We start from the raw sequence: 26,979 nt of genomic DNA, 5'->3' as shown, positions 1-26,979 counted from the left end.
TTTCTAGCTGGTAGCTGGGAGTGTTGTGATGGCATTTGAGGAAGTGTGTCCAGATAGAATAGATCTGATTCACAAGAACTACCGAAAGCTCTGCAACTTGTTGGTTGATGTGGAAGAGTGGGGTCAAGTTGTTATAATCCACATGTTAACGCGATATGCACGTACGCAGTTTGTAAGCCCCTGGAAGGTAAGTCTATGACTTTTTAAATTACAATTGTGTGCTTGCATTCTGAATTATTTCAATTGTTGGATATACTTAGTCTTTTAAGATGCATTTTTATGCAGACTTTAATAAAAATAGAAATCAAATGCATAAGCCTTAGCTCTCTAACGCGTCACTAACACAAGGCATCTACCCTTCTTCAGAGCATGAGAATTCTCCTTCCGGGCTATAACCTGATCTGATTTACCCCGGGCACATCCCATGGGCAGCAGAGAGCCCTTTTTCTGTGGTTCTTTGAGTGACATGGCTCTCTGCTTTAGGAGATTTTATGTGAGTCAGAGCTAGAAAGGTTTGCCTGTCTGTCATGAAACCGGGTAGAATCTGCTTTCTTTGTAGATATGAATACCCAGTATTACAGCATGGTGAACATTGTTACTTGTCTAGGCTTTGTTAACGTGCTGAGGGACTGTGTGGAGACTTGAATATATGTTTTTGAAATGTGCAATGTAAAAAATGTTGTGGTATTTTAATTTATATTATGTAAATATGAGTATACTCTTACTTAAAATTTATAAAAAGGGATATTCAAAACACAAATCCTATCGCTTCTAACAACAAAAAAGTAGACAGCTCAAGAAATTGGTGCTATTAACGTTGGTTTCAATAGGGATTTAACTCTGAATAACAATTTAAATTAAAAGGCAGAATACTTCTGGAAAGAACTGTATAAAATTGCTTCACAGCTCTGGTTGTTTGTGTTTATTACAGGCTTGGGGGTGTTACTACTGTTAAGTTTTACCATTTAATTTGAAACTAATTCATGTTTAAAGATGTACATATTCAATGATATACATACTGTTTTACAGCAGTAGTTGGAGAGGGACTTTGTACAGTTACATAAAAGGATATTTGAGGTACCTGCTTGTAATGAATATAAGGTGATCACAGAACCTTAGAGAAAGTTTCATCATTTGATTTTTTTTGTTGTTTTTTTTAGTTATTTCTCTGTATTTCTTTAGACTGAAGTAGTTCTGCTATAGCTCAGCTAAAGTGTCTTAACACTTCTGTTCAGGCGTTGTTACTTCAGTGCAGATTATTGTGGTTTGTAATTAGCATATTAACAATTTTTTAAAGTTGGGGTTTTTTTTCAGCATTAGAATACAGAGTGACACTAGATATCACTGAGTTCTTTCAAACCCTGTCTTTTAATATCCTTTGCCTGGGAATCAGACTGAAATGCAGTGGCATTCTATGTTAATATATGTATAATTTATTACGTGAAAATAATTATAAGGAGATGTATTTGGACAAACAGCTAATTTCAGCCTGATTTTAGTTTAGAATTATACTCACTTCTTAAATAAGCAGGGGTCATAATCATTAGAAAACTAGAAACATAGCAAAAAAGTCTGAAATAAAATCATATTTTTGCATTACCAGTTGGGTTCTGGAACAGCCTTTTTCATTTCAGATGAAAATTAAATTGTTTGTAAGAACACGTCTTTCCAGAAAATTGCTTAAGATAAGGAAAGTATTTTTAGATGGAGACACTTCAGTAGTATGCTTTCCTAATGTCCTTGAGGCAGAGTGTTTGTTACATGTTACTTATTGGAAGAAAGTAACTTGCATTCTTCTCTCTGACCTTTAGAAAGAATCAAAATTGATAATCTGCTCTGCCTAAAGCTACAATTTCACAATTGGTTTAACCCAGTTTTAGTCTGTGATTGGACAAAGGAAGAGTAGAAGAGGATGACCTCCTGTCTTGGACTGAGAGGTTGGAGGTCCTGATGGTGTTAGGTTTGTTTAAGACTCTAATGTACTTTTTTCACTGAAACCGGATGGATACAGTTGTTGCTGTGGCTTCTGCTCTAGGAATGTTAAAGGTTTGTGTAACAATACTGCCTGTGTCAACCTAAAATTCGTCATCAGTGGTATAGTATTAATTACACTTTGTTTCCACTTTCATGAGCTTCAGTGCAAAATTTAGTTTGTCTACCTACTCAGCAATTAAATTAGCAGGATTTTTTTCTGAGGCTAGTTGAAATGCATGCCTTTGTCAATAGGTTCTTAAATGAACTCATCATACAACAGGGCATCTTGTGCAGTAGAAGAGATTTTTAATTTAGTTTATTTGCATCATTATGGATCAGTATTTAGGCTGTTTATATGTAAATGTATGATTTGAGGAACAATTAAGTGTTGACAAAGTAGATTGCAGTCATATCAATTGCAGTGCATTTTCCATAATTTTTTCTAACTGACATCTTTGATAAATAGTGGATGCCAAGTCAAAGCCGATTATACAGTGCACTAGGAATTCATGGCGCTGTCAGGGAGAAGACCAATTGACTTTAAATTTACATATTAATGAGAAGATTTGTTAAGAGGGTGCTTGACTATAGAAAATAACAGCATATTTATAGGGCACGACACTTTATAAATAAAGCTGATGCAGGAAAATGGAAATTAAACCTATCAGATTAATAAATTCAAGGCTGCTAAAATGCATATTTGCATTTTTATTCACTAAAATTTACCTTAGTTTTTGAGAAATGTATGCTGCTTTAGTTCAAGTTGAGCTAATTTCCAACAAGTAATGGTGTAACGTTTTGAACTGATTTCTTGTGCATTTAGAAACCTAAAGAAAAATCTGGCATACTTACCAGTTATGGAAAAAAATCCTTTTTTGAACAATGTGCTTAAAATTGTTGCAAAACTTTAATCGATTACCCATTAACCAGGAATAGTTAGTTTTATATTCCTATTTTTAGCTTCTCTGAAGGGTAAAATTTTTAATTCTGATCATGAATGCTGTGAGGAAGAATGTCCTTGGTTTATCCTATTTGTCTTGAAATACTTAGAGGGTGTTTTTGAAGTAGTTACATGTGAATAGCAGTTTCAGAATAACCTTTCTTCCATATGAACTGTATTCAGCTTTAACATGTATTAACTGGAATGAGAGCAAGACACTCATTCTGGAGTGAAAATACCTGCTCAGGACTAACTGGGAAGAACAATTTCAAGTTTTCTGGCAAGTGACATATTTGATTTCAGATAACACTGTAATGCATCCCAGTTTAAATGTTTTGCCCTGCCCTTGTTGCAGGAGTTGTCGGGACTGCTGAGTTGTTTACGAACAGCTCCTGAACATTACAGCTTTGCCGCCTAATACATGAAGGTGTTTAAAATAAAGTTGCTGATGGTTTCCATGAATGCATTGAGTTGCGGTCTAGCAGTTCAGGAACTGATTTTCAAGCTGTTCAGCAGTCTCTGTTTCTGCAAGGAGATGAGGATCACAGGAGGTAGTGACTGCTTCAGCTGTCCTGGTATATAAATGCACCACCAAATGTGTGTGTCTTCTGGGAGAGTGTCTTCTAAAAACCGCTGATTTGGTCAGAAGTTTTGATGGTCATTGTAGAGAGCAAAATGGAGCTGGGAGCTGTAGCTTTGCAAAAAAACCAGTGACTCTCAGGGCTGCTCAGCTTCGTTTCAGACAATTGCAGGTTACAGAAATAAACTTTCTTGGTGTTCAATTAAGATTGGAAAAAAAATACTGAATTCAGATTGATCATGGACTTCAGTCATAAAGTTACATGTAAACAAGTACTTATGAGAAGCAAGTCTCAAGCTTACGCTTCTGGGATTAATTATTGAAGTATTGCTCAATTTAAAGTGCTCAGAATTTGTCATAACTGATGGGTGGGCAGAAATCAACCCTGAAGAAAATTATCTAAAAGAATAAGGACTTTTAGGAGAAAAATAACGAGTCTTTGAATGTATTTACCTAAAACCATGGATCATGGAAAGTAGCCTGGCTCCTGAGGAATTACAGGAAGAAACACATGGAAAATATTTATTTTGAGTGCTAGCTCTGACAAAATTTTGAGGTCCCTTCTGACCTCAGCCATTCTGTGATCTCTAGTCTTTTGTTAAATGCTTTAAAATGTTTCCTGCTCTTGTGGTGTTTTCTTAGTATCTTATAGTTATGAATTCTTCGTGTATTCCATAAAGGTTGCGGTTATGTGTGATGGAATCCAGTGTCTAATGGCTACTTGAGGTGGCTCAGCAGTGTATAGTACTGCTCTAAATATTTATTTTTTGTTCCCCATGCTGGGGTGCGCATTGAGTGAACTGTAATTGTAAATGATAAAGCTTCAAGCACAGCATACAGGAAATATTGTTTATCCTTAACTTTTGTAGAACTTGTTAACTCTGTAATGAGTATTCTGAATCAGTTCTGCTGGTTTATTGCAGGACAGCATAATAAAACTTCTAAAGCCTATACTGAGAGGCTGAGAACAGAAGAAGGGAAAGGTATATTCAGGTTGATAGCCTCCTATTAACTAGGTGAATTACCTAGATAAAGTGATAAAAATGAAACAAGCTGAAGTACTTTAAAAATATTCGGTATGTAAATCATTCATTTAATGATGAATCAACCTGAATACACCTCTCCCTTCTGTTCTCAGACTCTCAGTAGAGGATTTAGAAGTTTTATTGTGCTCTTCTGCAATAAGATTATGAGTAAGGAGACCTAGATAGTTGAACACATTTAAGAAATATTGAGAATAGCTTTCATTCTTTTAGGATAAAATTAATCAAGATATGTTACTTATTAGTACATTGTAAACCTTACTGAAGTTTCATTGTAGATATTTGTGCTGTGTGGTTCTACCAGATGATAGTTTTGCTGATTATATTTTTTTTATTATTTTTTCCCCTGCCCTAAAAGATTGAGGCCAGAGAATTTTCAGAGATCAAAAGCAGTCATCTCATTTTCAGTTTCCATTAAGCTGTCCTCTTCAGATGCAAGTGTGAAACCACATAGATCAGTAGATTTACTTGAGCCTGATTTGGCTGATAAGATCAAAAGATTAAATTTAGGAAAACTAGTGTACAGTGAAGTTACGTGTTATACTACTTGTTTCTTCCATTCTTAGTATACCCATCAGAATCCTCAGTCTGAATTGGAGGATTCTGGATTCAGTTACTGTTTCCCTTTTTGTCTGAGTGCAGTACTCTCTGACCAGGTTCTTTTAGATGTACATGAGGAGGGGGTTAATGGTTAATATCAAATTCCCTTATTTGAAGATATTTGGTGAAGCATTGGGGCATAAAATGGACTGGCTAGCTATTTTACTGTAATACCAGTTTTATTGCTCCCTACCAGGTGTACTGCTTAATAAGATGAGAATAACTTACAGCATAAATTTATAACAAAAAATGGCCTCAGGTTGATTTGTGGAAAGTTGATTACTTGAAATTGTAAACAAAACTTTCTGGTCATTATGGATATAATCTGAGACTATGTTCATGATCAATGTATAATAGTCTCTTCTGTCACTGAAAAGGAGGATTATTGTCTTTCTACCTTCCCTCTGTCTTCTCCCTCCCTTCTCTTGTGTTAGGGGTAGTGTTTCTGAGGCAATCTAGATAAAGGAATTGATCCAGCAGAAGAATAACTGAAAGGACAGGGAGGGTTAAATTTCAGCCACATGAATTTCCTGATTTGGTTTGCTTTGTGGCTGCCAGGCACTTACTGCTGGCAAAAGAGAAGTACAGTCTGTAGCTAAAAATGCCATTTATCTTTGCAGCAAAGTGTATTGCTGTGGTTTCCGTTAGTCCCATGACAGACTTGCAGTGAAATAGCAGCAGTGGGTAGAATCTGTGCAGGCAAGCTCTCTAGGACATCTGTATCAACTCAAATTAAGAAAGCAACCCCTGCTTTTCCCATAAATTCAACCGGCAAAGTTTGTGTGTACTCCATCCAATGCTGTAGTCTTACCCTCTTGACTCAGGATGAGGGTTTTCTTATTACTTATATATAGGATAGGAGACATTCTAGCCATGTGTTGCAAATAAGTTGTTAAAATTGTTTTTATCTCTGTCTAGATCATTGATGTACAGAGATGAAAATTAATTGGAGGGAAACACTGCAATATTTTTATAGAAATCTAAATGTCAGCTGTCTAACTGCTGATCATTTTAAATTTAAATATCAGATGTATCAGACCCCCATCAGCCCATGAGCTACCAAAGTTCCCAGCTTTAATTTTGGCCAGTTCAATGATAGTTAATCATAGAAAATTGTATGAGCAATATGAAATGAATGCTGTCTTAGAATACTTCGGGGCCTTCCTGGATGCCAAAATATTCATAAATTCTGTTCTGGACATCTATCTGTGGGATATTATTCTCTGTCTAGTAACTTGTGTGGCCTTTTTATTGTTATACCAGGATTTTCTCTGGATAATTAGAAGAGTTGCGAAATAAGCTTCCTTAGCTGCATCTTTGCAAAAGTAAACCTTCATTTAATTTTTCCTCTGTTTGAGGAAGACTTGTGTGAGGTCAGACCTCTGCTCTGAGGAAGCTTTAGTCTCCTGAGTCTGAGCCTGTACACTTCTTCTGTTTGTAATATTAGGTAGAATTCTTGATTGGTTATGGCATATCTCTAAAGGACCATGGGGAAGAGTAAATATAAAAAATACCAAATTATCTTGGATCATCTGTCTCTTTGACAGTGTATCCACAAGTTTGTTCCAGTTTATGGTTGGAAAAATGCCAGACAAGAAGACTGGGGGTGACTTAGGCCTGAATGGTCGCAACATGTGCTTTTCCATTGTGGCTTTTATCATCAGACTATACCACCAGTTGTTGGTGTGAGAATATCACTGAAGCGAATCAACAGATGTTTTAAGATGCTTTCACCTCGTTTGCCTACTTATGCATTAGGATGAAGGGAAAAAATCCTGTAATGCAGGATTTAATGTCCATTGATGATGTTTAGATTAGTAGGGCAGACTTTCTGGTGAGGATAGCAGACTTTCATCTTTCGGACTGCCAATCTAAGTACAGGTACAGTTAACATTCTTCTCAGATTTCAGGTCATTTTGTGTCTTGAAAATCTGAGGCTCCTAACTAACATCTAGAGCTAGGGCTGTAGTCTGAGTATGGTTTAAATGTTGGATAAACATTTTAGTAACTGTAAACAATCCTGAAGCTACATAAACAAAAATTAAAAATAAAGATATGAGTGTGTTTGCCTGTGTGGAAAATGGGGAAGATCCCTTTGTTCTCTTTGACTTTACTGTTCAGATCTTCTACATTTTTTCCAGAGAGAAAGGAGTTGAGTTGTTTTAAGGAGTAAGTATACATGATTTGGTGTAACTAAAGGGTATATTAGGGACACTAGAAAAGGAGGGGCACTGTGAACCATTACAGTTCTGTACAGGCTGAAGGTCTGTGAGATCCCTGTTTCTCCATAGATTGTTTATAATTTATGACAGGTGGTGACTACTACTTTTAGAGCATGTAATACCCTCCTCTTGGTTGCAGTCTGAAAACAATGACCTGTTTTTCTTCACGGTTCACTTATTGTGCAACCCTATGGAAGAATACTTTTGCTTGGCAGTTGGTTCATAAGTGCTTGCTATCTTGATGGGATGGTTTATACTGCCTCTTCAGATACTTAAACTGAGATTAAATTTAAACTGAGATTAAACCTTAACCATCATAAAAAGCATTAAAAACTGCTCAAGCATTTAACCAAACTTCTGAATACAAATTCCAAATTCCACTTTAATTTTTGGACTTGAGGGAAGAAAACATGGGGAACTCTTAGCCAGAAGCAGATGGTATGTTTTCCCTTTAATTTATCCCTTCACCTTTGCTCCTTCTCCATTTTATTTTTGCAATGTTTATTTTAGCCCTTCTTGTTCTTCCGTGTGTTTTCTGTTCTTCCTCTCTTCTTATGCTCTAAATGTTTTTTCTGTTCTTTGCTTTGCAAATCTGTCTGTCTTTGCACTCTCATTATTGTAACTTTTCCACACACTTAAAATGAGGGTGTTTTTGTGGTAACAGAAAGCTATTTTATGCCTCACTTCCATTTTGAAGAGAATAGAACTGTTTTGAATAAATGAAAGTGATCTAAAAATCATAATTGATTGTTTTAATTCTGGCTGCAAGTATCATGAGACTTTACAACAATAATTGGGAATTTGGGGTTGTTGCAGAAAGATGTTAATTACTGCAGCATATTTAACTCGTAGCCCCTATTTTTAGACAGCAGTCCTAGACTTAGTCGCTGCTTCTTATAGAAATGCGAATGAGCTTTTGAACACTACTTGAGTTTTCACATTAGTTCGGTATGAAGTTACTTAGCACAGATGTTCCTGTAATTGTGATATATTGGGAAAAATTTAATGTTCAATGGTCCTCAAACCCATACTTCCACCTGTACAATGCTCTTGTCTCACAGCTGTAGTATAAAACTTTTGAGTACAGGCTTTCTGAAGAACACTTTAGGGTTTGGTGGTTTTGTTTTTTTTTTTTTTTTTTTTTTAGTTTTTCACTAAGTCTTTTAATTCATTACATTTTTGAGTTTGTATTCAAAACTATGTTACTGGTTAAGCAAGTTTTTAAAAGCCACTGTAAAGCTGGATTGAAGAGTTTTTGAAGAGTCTTTCATGTGACAAATGAGTTTACATACTCATACTATATGGGAAAATTGTGGGGTTTTATTAAAGAACAAAATAAACATGTACATCTCCACTGGGATTACAGAGGGTATTGTATAAATGAGAATATGCAGGGGTATAGTCTTAGAATATGTATATGAGAGGAAAAGATGTAGTAAACTACAAATGAAGCTTGATTTATTTGTTGTTTGTCATGTAACTTTTATATATGCTGGAATTTAAGCTAACAACAATGTTGTGACAAAAAATGCCTTAATATTAAATTTCACTTTCCACAGTCTGATTCTCAAACTTGAATAGGTGTCATAGTACCTTTGTGTAGCTTAGGTATCAAGCTCTCTATATTTACAAATTGGAAGCGTTTTATATAGAAAGTTTTTTTGAATTGTGTATAAAATCTCCCCAAACTAGTAGAATTTTATTGTGGGTTCCTTAGCCGCATTAAAATTTAGCTTTTCTAAAGAAATATGAAAATGTTTTGGTGAGTATGAAACTTGCAACTCCAGAGGCTATTGTTACCACAAGGTAAGCTGACTTGGAAGATTAATCCTTTTACAGAATAATGTCTCAAAGTTGCCCTAGGGTAGCTGTTTACAGGGATGTTACAACATCATAGTCAGTAAACTGCTAAGAGTACCAAGGAGATACTGGAGGATTTTATGCAATGGCTTTCTTGTTTTTTGGAAATGAACTGAGACTAAAACTAGTCTTTTAAAGCCAAAGAATAGATACTGTTGATAATCTCACCTAATTTGAATCTTATTTCTTGCAGCTTTGAACTATTGTCATATGCTGATGCAGTCCTTTCTTACTGGTAATGCGTAATTGTCATGAGATCACCTGGGTTTAGATGATACTAAAGTCCAAATTATTTCAGTCATGGAACTGTATGACTGATCTTTAGACCATGAGACCATTGCCACAATCTTGAGCCCTTATGAAATATAACTCTAGAAGTTGTGCTCCTCCCTTCCCTCAACTGTTGAACCTCTTTGAAACAACCTGGTGATAAAAGAAAATTCAAAGCCTTTTTAGCAAAGGGATTAATTGAGGTCAGAAACACCTCAGAACTTCTGTGTCCTAGTGAGATGAAATCTATGGGAAAATGATTATTCCCGAGTGCAAAACCTCATGTGAAAATGCCCTTGTTTTGGTCAATACCCTGAAAACAGGAAAGAGTGTCTACTTGTATGAACACAGTGAAGGCAGAAAAGAAGGAAGGAGTTTTCTTCTTTGAAAACTTCTTATCCCATTCTTGTCCTGCGTTTTTAGATCATGGATTCTCAACCTCCCTCTTTCTTGTGTCTCTTGGCTTTTTGTATTAATAGATGGTTGAGACTGTATTGGCCATTGAATTATAGAAAGTCTGGTAAGAAATTTCAATGGCACTCACATTGTAAACTCTTTTTCAGGTTGTATCATTGCCTGGCAGATGTTTGCATTTGAAAAACAGATTGGTTTTCAACATCATGTGACTGTTAGCCCAATATGAAGGTTATCGAGTGAGGGTTAGAATCAGAAAATATAATTCACAGTGTGACCCAAATATTTCTTCAGTTTGTCACAACTACCATTTCCATTAATACTCACTTCAATTTCTATTAGCTGAAAGCATGTTTATCTCTTTAGATGAATAAACTTTAAAAACCCCTGAATATAATTGTGTGCAAGGAACCATGAAATCTCATTTGACCAGAACATGACAGCTTTTATCTAAAACTTAGAACTAAAGTACCGGTTTCCATTGTAATTTACTGGAATTATATATCTTTTATATAACTGTATTAGTATATTACATTTTTGGTATAATTCCCGCAGACTCATTTGAATAGAGTTGTAATCTGAAAAATGATCTTCGGAAGAGGGCACTGTAGAAGTCCAAGTCTGTTTCAGTGGCTTCAGATCTGCATAGGTCTACAAATCCAACCAAAACCTCAGGTTTTCTTTGACCTCTCTATCCCATGGTAATGAATAGACTGTGGTTATAATTGAAGTAAAAATTATAATATTCAAACATATCAGAGTAATATCATGATGTTGTTGTTTAACCCTAGTCAATAGCCAAGCACCATGCAGCTGCTCCCTCACTCCCTGCCCCCCATCCCACCCCCCCCCGCCCCAGTGGGATGGGGAGAAGAATCGGGAAAGAAGGTAGAACGTGTGGGTTGAGATAAGAACAGTTTAATAACTGAAGTAAAATATAATACTAACAATAATAATAAAAATAATAATAATAGTAATGAAAAGGAATATAACAAAAAAAGAAGAGGGGGAAAAAAAGGGGAAAAAAAAAAAAAAGTGATGCACAATGCAGTTGCTCACCACCCACTGACTGATGCCCGAGCTGCGATCCGCCCTTCCCAGCCAACTCCCCCCTGTGTATATACGGGGCATGACGTTCCATGGTATGGAATATCCCTTTGGCTAGTTCAGGTCAGCTGTCCTGGCTATGCTCCCTCCCAGCTTCTTGCACACCTGCTTGCTGGCAAAGCATGGGAAACTGAAAAGTCCTTGGCGTAAGATAAGCGCTACTTAGCAACAACTAAAACATCAGAGTGTTATCAACATTATTCTCACACTAAATCCAAAACAGAGCACTGTACCAGCTACTAAGAAGAGAGTTAACTCTGTCCCAGCCAAAACCAGGACATGTGATGATCTTGTGATATTTATTGGTTCTTCATTCCGTTGTGGTTCGCTTAACTGAAAATGTCTGTCTACTTTTTGTGTAGGAGCAACAGGTCTGGTCCCTGGTGGAGTGATAGAATGTGATGTTTGGTAGTGTGATAATTTTGTATGAATATTCTATATAAATAATATAGGCTATAAATTATTGTTTATATATCACACTACCTAATCATTGCATTCTATATTTGCTGACTTTTGGACTGAAAGTGTTCAGTCTATTTTCACTTAATTTAGAATGGAGTAATGGACATATGCCTTCTGGTTCTATGACTGCACATTTCTTCAGGAAGCCTCCTTACAAATTCTTTCCTGGTAGAATACAGGTCATATCCCAGACCATTATTTCATTACCAGAATCTTTTTATGTTCTATGTGGGGTAGAAGGGAGAAATTATGTTTCTAAAATTCTTATTCATTTTCAAGTAACTTTGTTCCCGAAAGCTGTAAATGCGTCATGTCTGAGACCACACAGAACACACTGTTCTGGTCTGGTGACAGCAAAGTCACCTTCTGCTTTGTATCCATTCAGGAGTAGTTACAGTTTGTAACCATTACTGTAACATGCATCCTGGTAGTGTGATCTGGTTTGTTTCTCACTTGTCTTGTAATCCCCAGCCTGTTCCTTTCCAATGACTGCACACAAGAGCATCAGCAGGAGTTTGTTAGGTGCTGGAAACTTGTTTTCTTTCTATGTAACAATAAAAGATTCAGTAGCTATGTTTAAATAGGAAAAGAGTTTGATGATTTGCTTCATTGATTTTTGTCCTACAGAAGGGGAAGTATCTGAAGCTTTTAACCTTTAGAGAAACCAGGATATGATTCATTTATCTGAGAGTCTAGTGTTGTTCTAAATGCCCCAAGATGCCCTGCCTAGTCTTCAGTTGTTATGCATCTCTTGTAGGCTCCATACCTTCAGGATCTGCCAGACCCATGCAGATATTTCTCATACTTGAGGGAGTACAAAACAACACTAGATACTTAGGCACTTGAAATACTTCCCTACTTTCACGTGGCCATCAGAGCATCTCATGAGATCATTACTGGGTCCTGTTAGTCCATTCACAGTAGCACAAGTCTTTATTACACAGCTGGTAAGAATGGCAGCCTACCTAAGAAAGAGTTAGTATACTTTGATGGCTGGTTAATACTTGAAAGGAAGCCATTATTTTTGGAGTGGATGATCTAGTCCCTGTATTCTTTGACTCTTCAACTCCCTTTGGCTTAATAAGACAAAAGTTACAACTTGCTTTCATTGGGTTAGTTCCTGAAGATCTCTGTGGCAAACTTGGCTTTGTGCCTTCTAAGGCCTTTCTCCAGCCAGGCTGCAGATTATGTTGGTTACACTTTCATTTCTCAAATATTTTTACCATGTGAGATTGTGCCTTTTTTCAGACCACTAGCAATTCTTCATGTCAAGCTTTACCTATACTGACATACCTGTATCTTATTCAAGGACTTCCTGTTGTGGAGAGGATGGATGCTTCTGCCAGCATGTGGTTATTAACAAGTGTGATTGGTTGAGGTCTGCTCATCTGTCAGAAACTTGTTACAGCTGATCTCCTTGGCTTTTTGAGCAGTCCTGAGAAAGATTTTTGGTTTGCTCTGATAGACCAAAAATAGGTCTCTTCTAGTGTTCTGAAACCCATCTGTGAAGCATGTGGAAGGGTTTAACTAGGCATCTTCACACACAACATCAAAATCTCAGATCTATCTTGGATACATCATTAATTCTTTAAGTAGGAAGCTGTTCTATACATTTTCTGCCATTTTCCTTTTCCAGGGATACTGTTCGTGATACAGCAAGGGGACTGCTGATCTTGGTTGGCTAAGGTGGTTTTGGTATTGCAGTCAGATTCACCGACTAGTGAATAGTCCCAAAAGTGTTCTTACCTTCAAAACTTTGCTCTCAAAAGAGTTTTGGATAAGCTGTTCTTAGAAATATTAGAAAGGGCTCCGGAAGATAGCTAAAATCTTATCTGCCAAAGATTCTGCTGCAGGAATCAAAGCTGTGAGTGTATTTCCGTATGAATCTGAGGAGAGAAACTGAAGTCTGTAGCTTTAAAATCACCTAACCTAGGAAGACAGATATTTGAATTACTTTTGAATAGAAGATGGAGTTAAGGCTGGTAGAGTGGGCAAATAGTATATGTTCATGCTTTGGATTTCAGTGAAGTTCTACTTCAACTCTGAGTTTGTGGATGTGTGAAGCTCTGTTTGGAGGTAATTGTAGCATTCACATAATGTGCTTTACCCTAAATGGAAGGCACATTCTCAACTTTAATGCCATATTAAATGTAATTTCAAGCAAGATCTCAGTTAAATGTTAGCTCATTTACTTAGTGACTTTGAAAACGGGCTAATGGAACTTGTTTTCTGGCAGTTTCTTCATTTAAGCTGTTAATACTTTATGAAGATGTCCTTATACTATATGTCTGGAATAACGTAAAAAAGAATTACGCATGTTCTTTCACACTAAAATACGCACTTCTCTACTGGATTGAATAAATCACAGAAGATGGGGAATGCACAGAGTCCATTTGCAATTCCTAGCCTGGCATGCTAGTGGTGTCTCTCAGTTTTTAACCACTTCATTCTCCCAGGGTTCTGAACTTTTTAGTGATTTTGCAATTTGGAAAAGCTATTAACTGCACAATTAAATCATGTGCTATTACAAACTGTTAAGTGTACTTAATGCAGTTTAACTGAAGACTGCCACTGAAACGGAATGCCTCCTTCTACCTTTACCACCTACTGCTTTTGAAAATTCAGCAGTTCTAGTGATCCTATGACCACAAAGTGAGCCAGATCATTTTACTGATTCTAGTGAAAATAAAACATGCTTTTAAAAAACAAACAAACAAAATAACAACAAACTTTTAATGGCATGATTAGTCTTAAATCAACTGTGAAACTGCATCTAAATTGATTGAAAGGACAAGAGAAAGCGTGGGAACATTTGAATCTACTCCCTGAACTCTCATGCTATCCCTCCTCTGTCAAAAAGGATCAGAGTATTGGGGTCTTTTTCTGATAGACTGCTAATATGTACTAGTTATCATCAGTTTGAGCTCTAATTAAAAATCTGGGAAAGTAAAATTTGAGTGCCACCAATATCTGGCATTTCTTCAAGGACGTGTGAAGAAGCATCTCCCACAGCTTAGTGTAGGTGCAGTATAGATGCTGAGGACTGGAGAACAAGTGTGCAGGAAATTATCTGTGGAAGCTGGCATTTGTTGATTCACCATTAATAGTTAAAACAGGAAGACTTTCATCTCCCAAAGGCAAGAGTCTCATTTTCAGTCCTGTGCTGGCAGTAAAAATACTAGAGTGTTAGCAGTGCTGCTTTCTCCGTTATACCCCTTTCATACTTTCTTTCCTGGTTTGAGTCCAAGATGTAGATCTAGTATAAGGGGCATGCTGTTCTGGTTGTTTTTCTTATCCTGGACACCACTAGCACTGTTGCTGAGTGTGGGGGCTCTTGCTTAGATCTCTGCACAAGGCTTTCCCCCTTTGTTACCATACCAAGAGGCTTCGGTTCTGCTTGCCACCTTGAAGCTAGCTTTGTGCCACTTCAGAGAATTAATAGTTGTCCCCAGTCTCTTCCTTTTGTACAAGCTTCAATACTTGCACTGCAAAGTTTATCTGGGGACGGAGCAACAATTCAGCTAGGTCAAGATGAAGTTTTGGCTTGATGGTCTGAATTCTTGGCCATAATTTATTGTGCCTCAGTCAGCTTGAAGGGTTCGGTTTCAGGTTTTCTGCCTAGGCCCCAAACTACTTAACAGAATACTGGTACTCCGTGCTATCGAGAAATAAGGCTTGTCTGTGATAGCAGAAATCATAAAAGTGACTTGGTGCATGCCAGAACAGACCTGGTTACTCAGGTAAATGCAGACTGATTAAAAAGTCTGAAGAGACAGATGAAATATTGAAGAGGTAGATGAAATATTCTATAAGCAGCTGGGAGAAGTCTCACAATCGCTAGCCCTTGTTCCCATGGGGGACTTCAACTTAACAGGTCTCCTGGAAATACAATATAGAAAAGAGGAGACAGTCCAGGAGGTTCCCGGAGTGTGTGGAAGATAGCTTCCTGACACAGTTGGTGAGGGAGCCAACTAGGGAAGGCGCCCTGCTGGACCTGTTGTTTACAGAGAAGGACTTGTGGGTGATGTGATGGTTGGATGCCATCTTGGGCACAGCAAGCATGAAATGATAGAGTTTTCGATTCTCGGAGAAGTAAGGAGGGGGATTAGCAGAACTGCTACCTTGGACTTCTGGAGGGCAGACTTTAGCCTGTTTAGGAGCCTGGTTGACAGAGTCCCTTGGGACACAGTCCTGAAGGGCAAAGGAATCTAGGAAGGATGGACATTCTTCAAGAAGGAAATCTTAAAGGCACAGGAGCAGGCCGTCCCCATGTGCTGAAAGACAAGCTGGCGGGGAAGACGACCAGCCTGGCTGAATAGAGAGCTTTGGCTGGAACTCAGGAAAAAAAGACAGAGAGTTTATGACCTTTGGAAGAAGGGGCGGGCAACTCAAGAGGACTACAAGGATGTCATGAGGTTATGCAGGGAGGAAATTAGAAGGGCCAAAGCCCAACTAGAACTTAATTTGTCTACTGCGGTAAAAGACAATAAAAAATGTTTCTCTAAATACATTAACAACAAAAGGAGGGCTAAGGAGAATCTCCATCCTTTATTGGATGTGGGGGGAAATGTAGTGACAAAGGATGAGGAAAAGGCTGAGGTACTTAATGCCTTCTTTGCCTTAGTCTTTAATGGTAAGACCAATTATTCTCAGGGTACCCAGCCCCCTGAGCTGGAAGACAGAGACAGGAAGCAGAGTGAAGCCCCCGTAATCCAAGGGGAAATGGTTAGCGACCTGCTACACCACTTAGACACACACAAGTCTATGAGGCTGGGTGAGATCCACCCAAGGGTACTGAGGAAGCTGGCGGAAGTGCTCAACAAGCCACTTTCCATCATTTATCAGCAGTCCTGTGTGGTGCCCATCTACAAGAAGGGCCAGAAGGAGGATCTGGGGGACTACATGCCTGTCAGTCTGACCTCAGTGCCAGAGAAGGTTATGGAGCAGATCATCTTGAGTGTCATCACACGGCATGTACAGGACAACCAGGTGACCGGGCGCAGTCAGCATGGGTTTATGAAAGACAGGTCCTGCTTGACTAACCTGATCTCCCTCTGTGACAAGGTGGCCCGCGTAGTGGATGAGGGAAAGGCTGTGGATGGTGTTTACCTGGACTTTGGTAAAGCCTTTGACACCGTTTCCCACAGCATTCTCCTGGAGAAACTGGCTGCTCATGGCTTGGATGGGCGTACTCTTCGCTGGGTAAAAAACTGGCTGGATGGCTGGGCCCGAAGAGTTGTGGTGAATGGAGTTAAATCCAGTTGGTGACCGGTCACAAGTGATGTTCCCCAGGGCTCAGTATTGGGGCCAGTTTTGTTTAATGTCTTTATCAATGATCTGGATGAGGAGATCGAGTGCACCCTCAGTAAGTTTGCAGATGACACCAAGTTGGGTGGGAGTGTTGATCTGCCTGAGGGTAGGAAGGCTCTACAGAGGGATCTGGACAGGCTGGATTGATGGGCCGAGGCCAATTGTATGAGATTCAACAAGGCCAAGTGCTGGGTCCTGCACTTGGGTGACAACAACCCCATGCAACGTTACAGGCTTGGGGAACTGTGGCTGGAAAGCTGCCCAGCAGAAAAGGACCTGGGGGTGTTGGTCAACAGCTGGCTGAATATGAGCCAGCAGTGTGCCCAGGTAGCCAAGAAGGCCAACAGCATCCTGGCTTGTATCAGAAATGGTGTGGCCAGCAGGACTAGGGAAGTGATCGTCCCTTTGTACTCAGCATTGGTGAGGCCACACCTTGAATACTGTGTTCAGTTTTGTGCCCCTCACTACAAGAAAGGCATTGAGGTGCTGAAGCGCGTCCAAAGAAGGGCAAGGAAGCTGGTGAAGAGTCTAGAGAACAAGTCTTATGAGGATCGGCTGAGGGAACTGGGGTTGTTTAGCCTGGGGAAAAGAAGGCTGAGGGGAGACCTTACCGCTCTCTACAACTACCTGAAAGGAGGTTGTAATGAGGTGGGTGTCAAATGATAGGACAAGAGGAAACGGCCTCAAGTTGCACCAGGGGAGGTTTAGATTGGGTATTAGGAAAAATTTCTTCACTGAAAGGTTTATCAAGCATTGGAACAGGCTGCCCAGGAAAGTGGTTGAGTCACCATCCCTGGAGGTATTTAAAGGACTTGTAGATGTGGTGCTTAGGGACATGGTTTAGTGGTGGACTTGGCAGTGTTAGGTAAACAGTTGGACTCGATGATCTTAAGGATCTTTTCCAACCTAAATGATTCCATGATTCTAAATGTACAGTTGTCTCTTTTTGGCAGTGAGTATAGTCAGCAGTTCAGGTTGAGGCTGGAAGGGGTTGTGATTGATTGAATGTTTTCACATTTCCTGGTAACTGCTCTCCATGTCTGGGATGATTAATAGAATTTGAAACAACAATTCTTGCACACCAAGAAGCCTGCAGGTTTTTGTCTTTCAGTTTCCTGGCTCTTTTACATAATACTTTGCTTTCCTTTCCATGGTAATGTGCAAATCTTGCAGTATTACATATTCTCTTTGTCTTAGTAAGGTCCTTGTGACTACAAATTCTGACTAATTTGGACTTCAACTTGATTTTCATGAATTTCAGTTCATTAAACTTATTTCTCTGTGTGTCGTCATCATCCTTTGTCTGGAACATAATTATTTCATACCAGATCTCAACAGATTTGAGAGAAGAGGCGTATTCTAAGACTGCAGTAAAATACATGACTATGAGAAGAGACCACGTTAATACTTCTGCTGTGGGGGTATGAAGAAAGTGATTCAATATAAAGACTCTAATGAGATTTAAATTTTAAAAGTTTTGTTAAGAGATATAAGTTGCTTTATAATTATTTGGAACTCTGCTCCAAGTATGTTTCTAACCAACAGTTCTTTAAAAAAAAGTCAGAAATGTGAGAGCTCAAGCTATTTCTTTACAACAGTGATTAATGAGTTAAATACAATTTCCAACTCTGTATTCCTGTTGAGTTCAATAGTACTGATGTGCGTGCCTGTTAGCAGTCAAGGCAGGGATACTGAAGACTGAATCAATGAAGATTGAATTATCCTCCTTCTGTTAGGGGAAGCTTCTTCAATGCAGGGTTGAGATGCACTGGGATCAGGAATTTTGATTTCAAGTTGCCAGTCCTGTAGACAAGGGGAGGAATTCAGTTACCAGTACTCTTGATTTAGCATCCTGAGTTTTTACTTTAGAAGGGTGACTGCCACAGAGATGTATAGACAGAGAAATAAACAAACTAAATAACTTCTGTTGCTGTTGCAGAAGAAATCTAAGAGCTTGCTAGGGATTCTGTAAAACACTGAGAGCACTGTTGGCATCAAGTAATAAAAATGAGAAGAAATGTGAAGGGAAGTTTTATTTTCAGTGTCCTTTCAAGTTGTAATAAAAAACAGAATAAAATGACAACTTTGATTTATTGTCACTTCTTCCCTCCCTCCCCCCGCCCCCCTGCCTGTACTGAAGACACTTTTCTGGGCTCTTTCACTACACATGAGTTTTGACCAAGGCATGCAACAGAGGTTTGAAGTTACCCTTTCCTAGTTTTCTGAAGACCTGTTAAATAAGTCTTTATTTTTATTTCTGGCTGTTCTTCCATTCACTTCTGATCGCTTTGCTGCTGCCAGCTAGAATTAAAAAGATACATTTGTCTCAGAAGTAATTATGACTTTTAAAAAATCAGCAATTGGGTGTACAACTTAAATAATCCTCTTAAAACCATTACGTAGAGTTGGATATTCCTTAAAATAGTTGGACAGAGACTTGAGAGAAAGACAGGGAGAGCTATTGGTATGGTTGGTGTTCAGTACCAGCCAGCCTCTTGTAACATGATAGTTCCAGCTAGCCACAGTAATGCTCTTTGTCATAGTTGCGCGTTCTGGTGACAAAGTGAGATGGAAGAATTTAGGAGAGCAAGGATACACACTTCGATATAACAAGTTGCAGAAGTCAGTAGCTTATTTTTAAAAAAAAAGTTTTGTAATGTGGAGTATTGTCAATATTGATAAGCCAGACCACAGCTTCAGGGATCTGACATTCTGTTTTGATCTAATCCTGATGGTTTCCATCTTATTTTTCTTTAAGTTTGTGGACTTTTTAATGCTAATTAAATATAAGCATAATGAAACACTTTAAAGCTATTCTTTATCCATTTTTTGATCCACATCAGATATCTTAAGATTTGTTTTAATTTGTCATGTTTACATAATCAGATATATTCCTTTATAGTCTTTTATGTAGCCTTCTGGAGTAAAAGAAAGACCTGATTTACTAGTATCTCAAACTTTAATGAATTCTTTCAGTGTGTTGTGTTGGTTTTTTAAATGACATTATGCTGATAATTTATAACTTTATTTAAACAGCTCAAGGATTTGTACTTCATCAGAGAAGGCCAGGCCCAGGATAGATAACCTTTTTCCCATCTAACTTCTTAAGAAAAAACTGTCCCTTCTTTTGAGTTTTGCTATTTTTACAGATAATTTATATATTGCTAGAGAGGGAAGAATGCACATGATTTGCATTAAGTTTTCAAAAAAAGGGCATTTTAAACAACTGACCGTTTTCAGAAATGTCAATTTTGGCTCATAGGCTTTAAGTCCAAAAAAGACCGATATTCATACCTAATCTATTTTATAGACTATTGATGAAGGTGTTTCATTTAGCAGTTCATCTTACTTTTAAGGAAATTTTGCATATATTGTTAAGCTGTTTTTCGTGTTGGTACATTTACTGCTTTGAGCAAACTGGGGCAGAAGAGACGATAACTATTTTTGAAGTGTGTAAATCTTGCATGAAATTGTGGTGTTGTATGTTACTTAATGAAGAAAACCAGTTGATTCAAATATTCTGTGTATGTTTTTGTCATTTTGTCTTTTGGTAGGATGATGAGGTGGTAGAAGAATACAGTGAAAATAATTTCTATGAATCTGATGAAGAACAGAAAGAAAAGGATCAGAAAGTGAAAAACACCTATACTATGGACCCAGATCACAGGCTGCTGTTACGAAATACAAAGCCCTTGCTTCAAAGCCGAAATGCTGCTGTATGACAAATTCCTTTTTGATTAAAATGTTAAATTACTAAATATCTATGCTTCTAGAAAATTTAAAAGTTTGAAAAGGAAAATCTACACCTCTTTAAAAGTGGTGATAATACTCTCTAGTAACTTATAGGAGAAGTACGGTGGTTCTTTTTTTTTTGAAATTAACTTAGCTTCTAAGTAAAACATCCGAACTGAATGTGATATATGCTCCAGATATTAAGGACAAACAAAATATTAGAGAAAATACAAGAACATTTGAATCCAACTTCTATAGCATGTGATGACTATACCATAGCTAGCTTTCAATGCTTAAGTTCTCAGCAACTAGGATAGCACAAACTGTCAGTTTTGGTGGTACAGATTCACAAAGGAAATCATAGTTGTTATTGATTCATTAAGTTGTGCTTTCCTTTAAGTCTCACATTTTAAAAGTAGATAATTATATGCCTAAATTCTTGGTCAATCCAGGCCAAATTCTTAGTGCCGGTGCCTTGGCAGGGTTCCAGGATAGATATGACACCATGAGTATAGTACGCTCTGCAGTATTTCCATGAGATTTTAAGATGCAGGTAGATTGTTAGAACTGGAAAGAGCCATGCTGATGGTGAATCATTGTGACATTACTCAGATCACAGAACTTTATTTCTAACCTCAGTTTGTCATGTTAATCAAGACTAGATGTCTTTGGGAAAAGACTTCCAGTTGATAATGAATACTCATATCATTGCAAAAACAATTACTGCACCATGATTAAGTCACCCCCCAACCTGTTCTTGATAAGCTAAACAGATCAGCTTTTTGTTTCTCCCCTGGAACATATTTCTAGATTCTGACTAATGTCTAACTCTTTTCAAAACCACTTACAGTCTGCCAGCAGACTTTGGAAACAAATTGAATACAGTTTTACAATAATAATTCTGTTAGAGCACAGCCTTTTGCTAAAATCACTGTTTAATGTCTATACAATATTTCCTCATCTCACGCAAAGAACAAATATGTTAGATATGTTTGCTATCAACTGCACTGAGAACAGGTTCAGTTGCTTATCTTCCACATGCCATAAATCGTTTTCTTTATATCTGTTCAATATGGTATTGATTCTTACATTTATGATCTTTAACTTTGTGATATTAAAGTTAACTGAGATGTTTAAGTGCAGTTTGTCAAGTGAAATCATGCTTCTTTGAATTGCTATTACACCAATTTTTGTACCATTCACAGAATTTACCAGCAATTAAATTAATAGCTTTCTCTTTGACCTTAGATTTTTGTCAGTAATAAAAGATCTCTGTAGTATATTGCTAAAAATCTTCCAGTTATTTCCTCTTTTCAGATGTTTTTAATCACTTTTTATTGTTTAATAATAATTTTTGTTTCATTGGTACCAAGATTTAAGATACCAAGTCAAGTGTCATAATGATGGCTTTACTTGGAGTCTTCTTTCTATGTTTTGTTTCGTTTTGAACTGAAAGCTGACCACGACAGTATTGTAGGGAAGGCTGTGACATGACTTACTCATTAGCATAAAGTTCATCATTTGTCTTTTACTTATGAGAAAACTTGAAAAGAAAAAAAGTATGGGTTTTAAGTTGCTTATATCTCAATCTTCTGCTTTTTGCTAGCCAGGATGTTGGTATAAAACCCTGTAGTTTTTACTTTCTGTTGGATTTAAGACTTTAGAAGTTGCCAGTAAAGGCAGCTGTCATTTTATAAATTGCATAGTAGAATAATGGAACACAAGATTTTAAGTGGAAACGAAATAATAGGTAATATTGAACCAGTATTTAATAAAAATAAAAGCACAAAATTTACAGAAGTTTTAAACAGTATTTCCTCATTAATTTGCACAGCTGATGTTAGCAGTACTGACTTATTAAGGATGATATCAGTATGTTTACAATTTGAATTACCTGCATTTTTTCTCTCTTTGTCCCTCTTTCTCTGTCTTTCTATATATTATAGTATACAATAAATACTGGGAGGAATGGGAGCTACTTAATTAGCTTAGATTTTAGAAATAAAAATATCTTCTGATGTTTTTCCCCCAGTCTGCTTTGTTGATTTTGAAGAACGTGGGTATGCACTTTGCTTTCTGAAGAAGAGTGAGTTGGTAGTTCTGCAGGTCTGAAGCAAATGTGATCGATATATATGACGATTTGAAGTTAACATGCTGTTCTGAATGTTCTTCTTTTAGGTGGTAATGGCAGTTGCACAGCTTTACTGGCATTTGGCACCAAAATCCGAAGCTAGTATTGTTTCTAAGTCATTGGTGCGTTTACTCCATAGTAATAGGTAGGTCAAGTCCGTACTTTACATTGCTATGTCTACTTTTTTTGAGAGTTTTTTGTACATACTTGTTTAGCCGTAGTTATAAGAATATGACTATTGCACTATTAGAGTTTCATTTTTAAAGTTGCCTGTAATATTAATTTTTACTCAACAAATGAGGATCATTAAAAGTAATTCCATCATTTTTAGTATCACATCCAGTGATCATTCAGTATAGTGTTTCATTCTTGATTATGACTTTCATTCTGAGAAGAATCATGGCTGCCTAGTTAGCATACAAATAGAGGCAGTACTAACTAGTTTGCTTAGGTTCTTGATTTTTTTAATTATTGGAAGTTGTTGGAAATTTAAATATATTGGAGTTCCTTACTGTCTTGCTAGGCACTAAATAAGTCTTCAGATGTGTATTTTCTTTTCCCGCACTTTATGTTGAAGACTTCTTGTTGACAGAGAAACTAAGAAACGTATTTGTTAAAATACCACTTGCTGCTGCTGAATCCCCTCTGTTTCCTTAATCCTTGGACTTTTTTTAAAGGACAAGTTTATATTTCATTCAGGACATCTAATTTTGACTTTATCATCTTCAATGTGACCTTGTCTACTTTCCTATGAAGGGTCTCACTGGCCACACGTTTCATAAGATTGATAATACTCTTTTTTTCTTTGTTTGGTAGTTTTGGCGTATTATGCCAATATTTGCTGCATACAAGTGTTTGGGGTTTTTTTGCCCTCAGTTTTTAGATTTTGAACTTCCATGTATCTGTATGAAAAGGCTTGAAGGCGTGATAAGAGACACAATATTAAGATATTTTCAGAAAAACTTTCTAACTAAACATGGTATTTTTGGTTAGAACTTCGCTGTGAAAATGATTTATTTTTTAAAGTTGGTCACATGAAACAGACAAAAAGCTTTTAGAAAAACATCACTTTTGTTGTGTCTGACAAGATTACCCATCTTAGATAGGCTTTAACTTTGCAAGCCCAGTCACCATAGAGCTCTTTCTCTGTAAACTTCTACAGCCTACCCATGGCTAATGTCTCTATCATTTAAAAGTTAGTAAAGAAGTAAAATTGGACTTGGTAGAGTATTCACGCTTTTATTTCAGATAAAAATGAATCACTGTTATTTTTATGTTTGGTTTTATAGTACAGTATGCTTCCCATTCTCTTTATACAAAGATAAGTAAAATGGCTAAAGCAGTTTGGCATATGTACAGGTAATGTATAGAACTAAACTCATACTCACAGGTTGAAAGGATTATTTTTGCATGTTGTTTATTGCTCATTTACACTCAAATTTCGTCAAAAGAGTAGTCACATCTTTCCTGTACCTCAACTAGTGCCTAATATGGCGCTAGTCTTCTGATTTTCCTATGTTGAATGGCTTTTCTGTTCTGTGTTACCAGTCTGTGTGAAACACTTTTGCTGTTCGAGCCACTTTGAAATAAGCTTTTGCTGTTTGCCCTTGAAGTTATGTTCCTATGGCCTTTAAATTAATGTCAAATACGCTATAATCTAGTTAGGGTGAGAGTGCCTGGAAGAGCATTTCATAGCAATTTCCAGTCCTGGTTCATCATGTGCAGCTGACTATTTCCATGTACCTATGTAAGAATTACATAAAAATAGGTTTAAAAGATATTAAGTACTTCTCTATTATTACTTTTCTTTGTAAGCAACAGCTGTAATTACCACAGGGCTATTAGACAGTTTTGAATAAGAGGAGATAATGGATGTGATGATTCCTCTATTAGGATGTGATTTGCATCATGAAAGAATTTGAGCACGCATGATTCAGAAAAATTGCGTGTAAATTATTACTTAGTTTTTAAGCTATTGGTGGCAGAAACTCTGTAGTTTAAAAGCTTTAGACTAGTACCCAGATTTCTTTTTGCTCACTCCTGCTGAGGCTTTTAAACTAATACGTCAATGATGAGAATATCCTCCAAACATGTTTAATGTTTTTGTGTTTAGAATATTACATAATCCTGTTGTCTGTATCTTGACAAAGTCTTATTATGTTAAAGGGCTGCTTTTTGATAGATGCGTATGCCTGCAAGTGTATACTCTTAAGTCACAGGAGACCCTGGCCCTTTTGAGAATTATTAGGAAGTTTTTTAAAGACCAAAAAGTCATAGCAATTCTTGCTAGTTGTGGGAGACTTAGCTGTTCTTGTAACTAATGCAGTCATTTCCACACTACAGATAAAGCCCATGTGTTTTTGTTCTCAGCTGTGTCATCCTGAAATATTCAAGTTTCAAGATGGTGGATAAAATGTAAGGTTTTTGTGAGTGATTTTTGGAGATGCCAGAATGGTGATGTTTCAGAGGAATTTTTGGTTTAAACAAAGGCCCAAGGCCTACAAGAAGCATTGCACTATTGCGCTGGTGTCAGTGATTTTTTTGCATATTGAAGTTTTTAAAAACAAGAGCCTGGTTTCATCATGCATCTTCCTATGAAGCAGATGATGAACTTGTAGCAGTTGGCAATAAGCTTTTTCCTTCTATGTTTGTGCCAAGTCAAATGTATAACTAGCTTTGGATTCAAATAGAATGGGACTTTCTTTGCCATGTTGCATTGTTCTATGTATCTGTAATTTTGCAGAATAACTCTTGGCTTTCTTTTCGAATTCCAGGGAGGTGCAGTATATTGTTCTGCAAAATAGTGCCACTATGTCAATTCAGAGAAAGGTATACCCTATTTAGAATTTTCTAAATCACATTTTATATGAAACACAGGTGAGCTACTTAAGTATGTTCTGCTGTTTTCAGGGCATGTTTGAACCTTATCTGAAGAGTTTCTATGTTAGATCAACTGATCCAACAATGATCAAAACACTGAAGGTGAGTTTAAAAGCGAATTTGTCTATATACTGCTGAACAAATCTGTTTGCAACAGGAAGGTAAAGTTTTCTTGCACTGATATAACAGACTTCATTCTGTGTTGTTCCTTTTTTTCACTAAGAAGTGTAGAGTTGTGGCTTTTAGTTAAGTCCAGAAGTGTCCTTCAGGCTTGTCAGGCTATCCGAAAGTTCTCGTTAGCACGTTGTAGATGGCAGATGGGCTATGTTTTCCACTATAGCTTTTCTTACCTTTCAGTGATACAGAGCATTATTATTTTTATCTAACCAGCCATTCAGACATTTAGAGTTCAACTGTTTCCATGGGAGGAAGAATCTTCTCAAATGAAGAGAAATGAAATCAAGGAGTTTTTGATACTGTTAGCTTAAAAAGAGTTTAAATCTGTTTCCCTGAACAAAGTGGGACAGTGTTAGAGTCCCAAATTGCTTTTGAAGTCAGCATTCGACATGAGAAGTACTTTAGGCTTTCCTCAAGGCCACATCTCAATGCCTGTCTTCTTGTTTTCTCTATTCTTAGTCTTTAACGGACGTGAAATCCTTGACAAAACAATAGCTAAAAAATTGTCTACTACTATGTGCCTTTTCTCTTGTTTTGCTTTAGCTTGTCATAGGCACTTGTGTTTAGGAGTGGAAAGTACAGGTTTCTTAAAGAAACATTATTTTTTCCTTATTTTCATTTTACATCCATGTTGCACCCTCATTACATGTGCAGAGTGGTGCAGTCCAAGATGGTTGTGCCCAACCCATCGTATTTTTATTAGTCCAACATTAAATCTAAGTAAATTTGAGGCAGCTGGAGGGAAAAAGATCGTCCCCATATTTAATGATTATGAAAACTGTCGGGAATGCTAGTAAGACTTAGTGTTATCCAGGAAAAGTAACTCCTGAAATAATTGAAAGTTGATGTATTTAAATTCCCATATTAATTGATAATACACTGGTGAAGAGGTGGAGAAGTAGAAATTGTGGTTTTTCCTTTCATTGTCTCAGTTCTTTCTTGGTGGCTGAAAATCTTGTGCTTTTCTCTACTCCCTACCGGCATAGTTCCATCCTATCTGCTTTAAGATAGGAGGATGAGACCTATAGCAGTATTTCAGATGTAGGAATGCCCTGGAATTTATCTGCTGCACTGTTTAGATGTCTGGTTTGTTCTCTCTTTCTTTCCCAACATCAAGTTTGCTTTTTTGATCACTGCTTACCATTGAGCTTATATTTTCATGGAGTTATCTATTGTAACCACAAATTCTCAGTTATAATTAGTACTAATTAGCTCAGAGCCTATCATTTTCTGTAAAGTTAATGTTTTTCCACAATTATGAACATTACTTTACATTT

General features: G+C 37.2%; 1 protein-coding gene across 3 annotated transcripts in view; it reads left to right on the top strand.

Annotated features, from left to right (window-relative positions):
* AP3B1 (adaptor related protein complex 3 subunit beta 1) overlaps positions 1 to 26,979 on the top strand; it is a 165,735-nt gene that overhangs the window by 43,199 nt on the left and 95,557 nt on the right. For all 3 annotated transcript variants that reach the window (XM_050913722.1, XM_050913721.1, XM_050913720.1), the window contains exons 7-11: positions 8 to 187; positions 20,337 to 20,498; positions 22,693 to 22,790; positions 25,420 to 25,474; positions 25,556 to 25,627. In XM_050913722.1, the coding sequence (XP_050769679.1) occupies positions 8 to 187; positions 20,337 to 20,498; positions 22,693 to 22,790; positions 25,420 to 25,474; positions 25,556 to 25,627 (567 nt within the window). The remainder of the gene's footprint in view (positions 1 to 7; positions 188 to 20,336; positions 20,499 to 22,692; positions 22,791 to 25,419; positions 25,475 to 25,555; positions 25,628 to 26,979) is intronic.

This window comes from Gymnogyps californianus, chromosome Z, assembly GCF_018139145.2.
Source record: "Gymnogyps californianus isolate 813 chromosome Z, ASM1813914v2, whole genome shotgun sequence".
In the NCBI taxonomy this organism is placed as follows: domain Eukaryota; kingdom Metazoa; phylum Chordata; class Aves; order Accipitriformes; family Cathartidae; genus Gymnogyps; species Gymnogyps californianus.
Note: the sequence above shows the minus strand (reverse complement) of the source record. Positions and strands in the feature narration are given on the sequence as shown.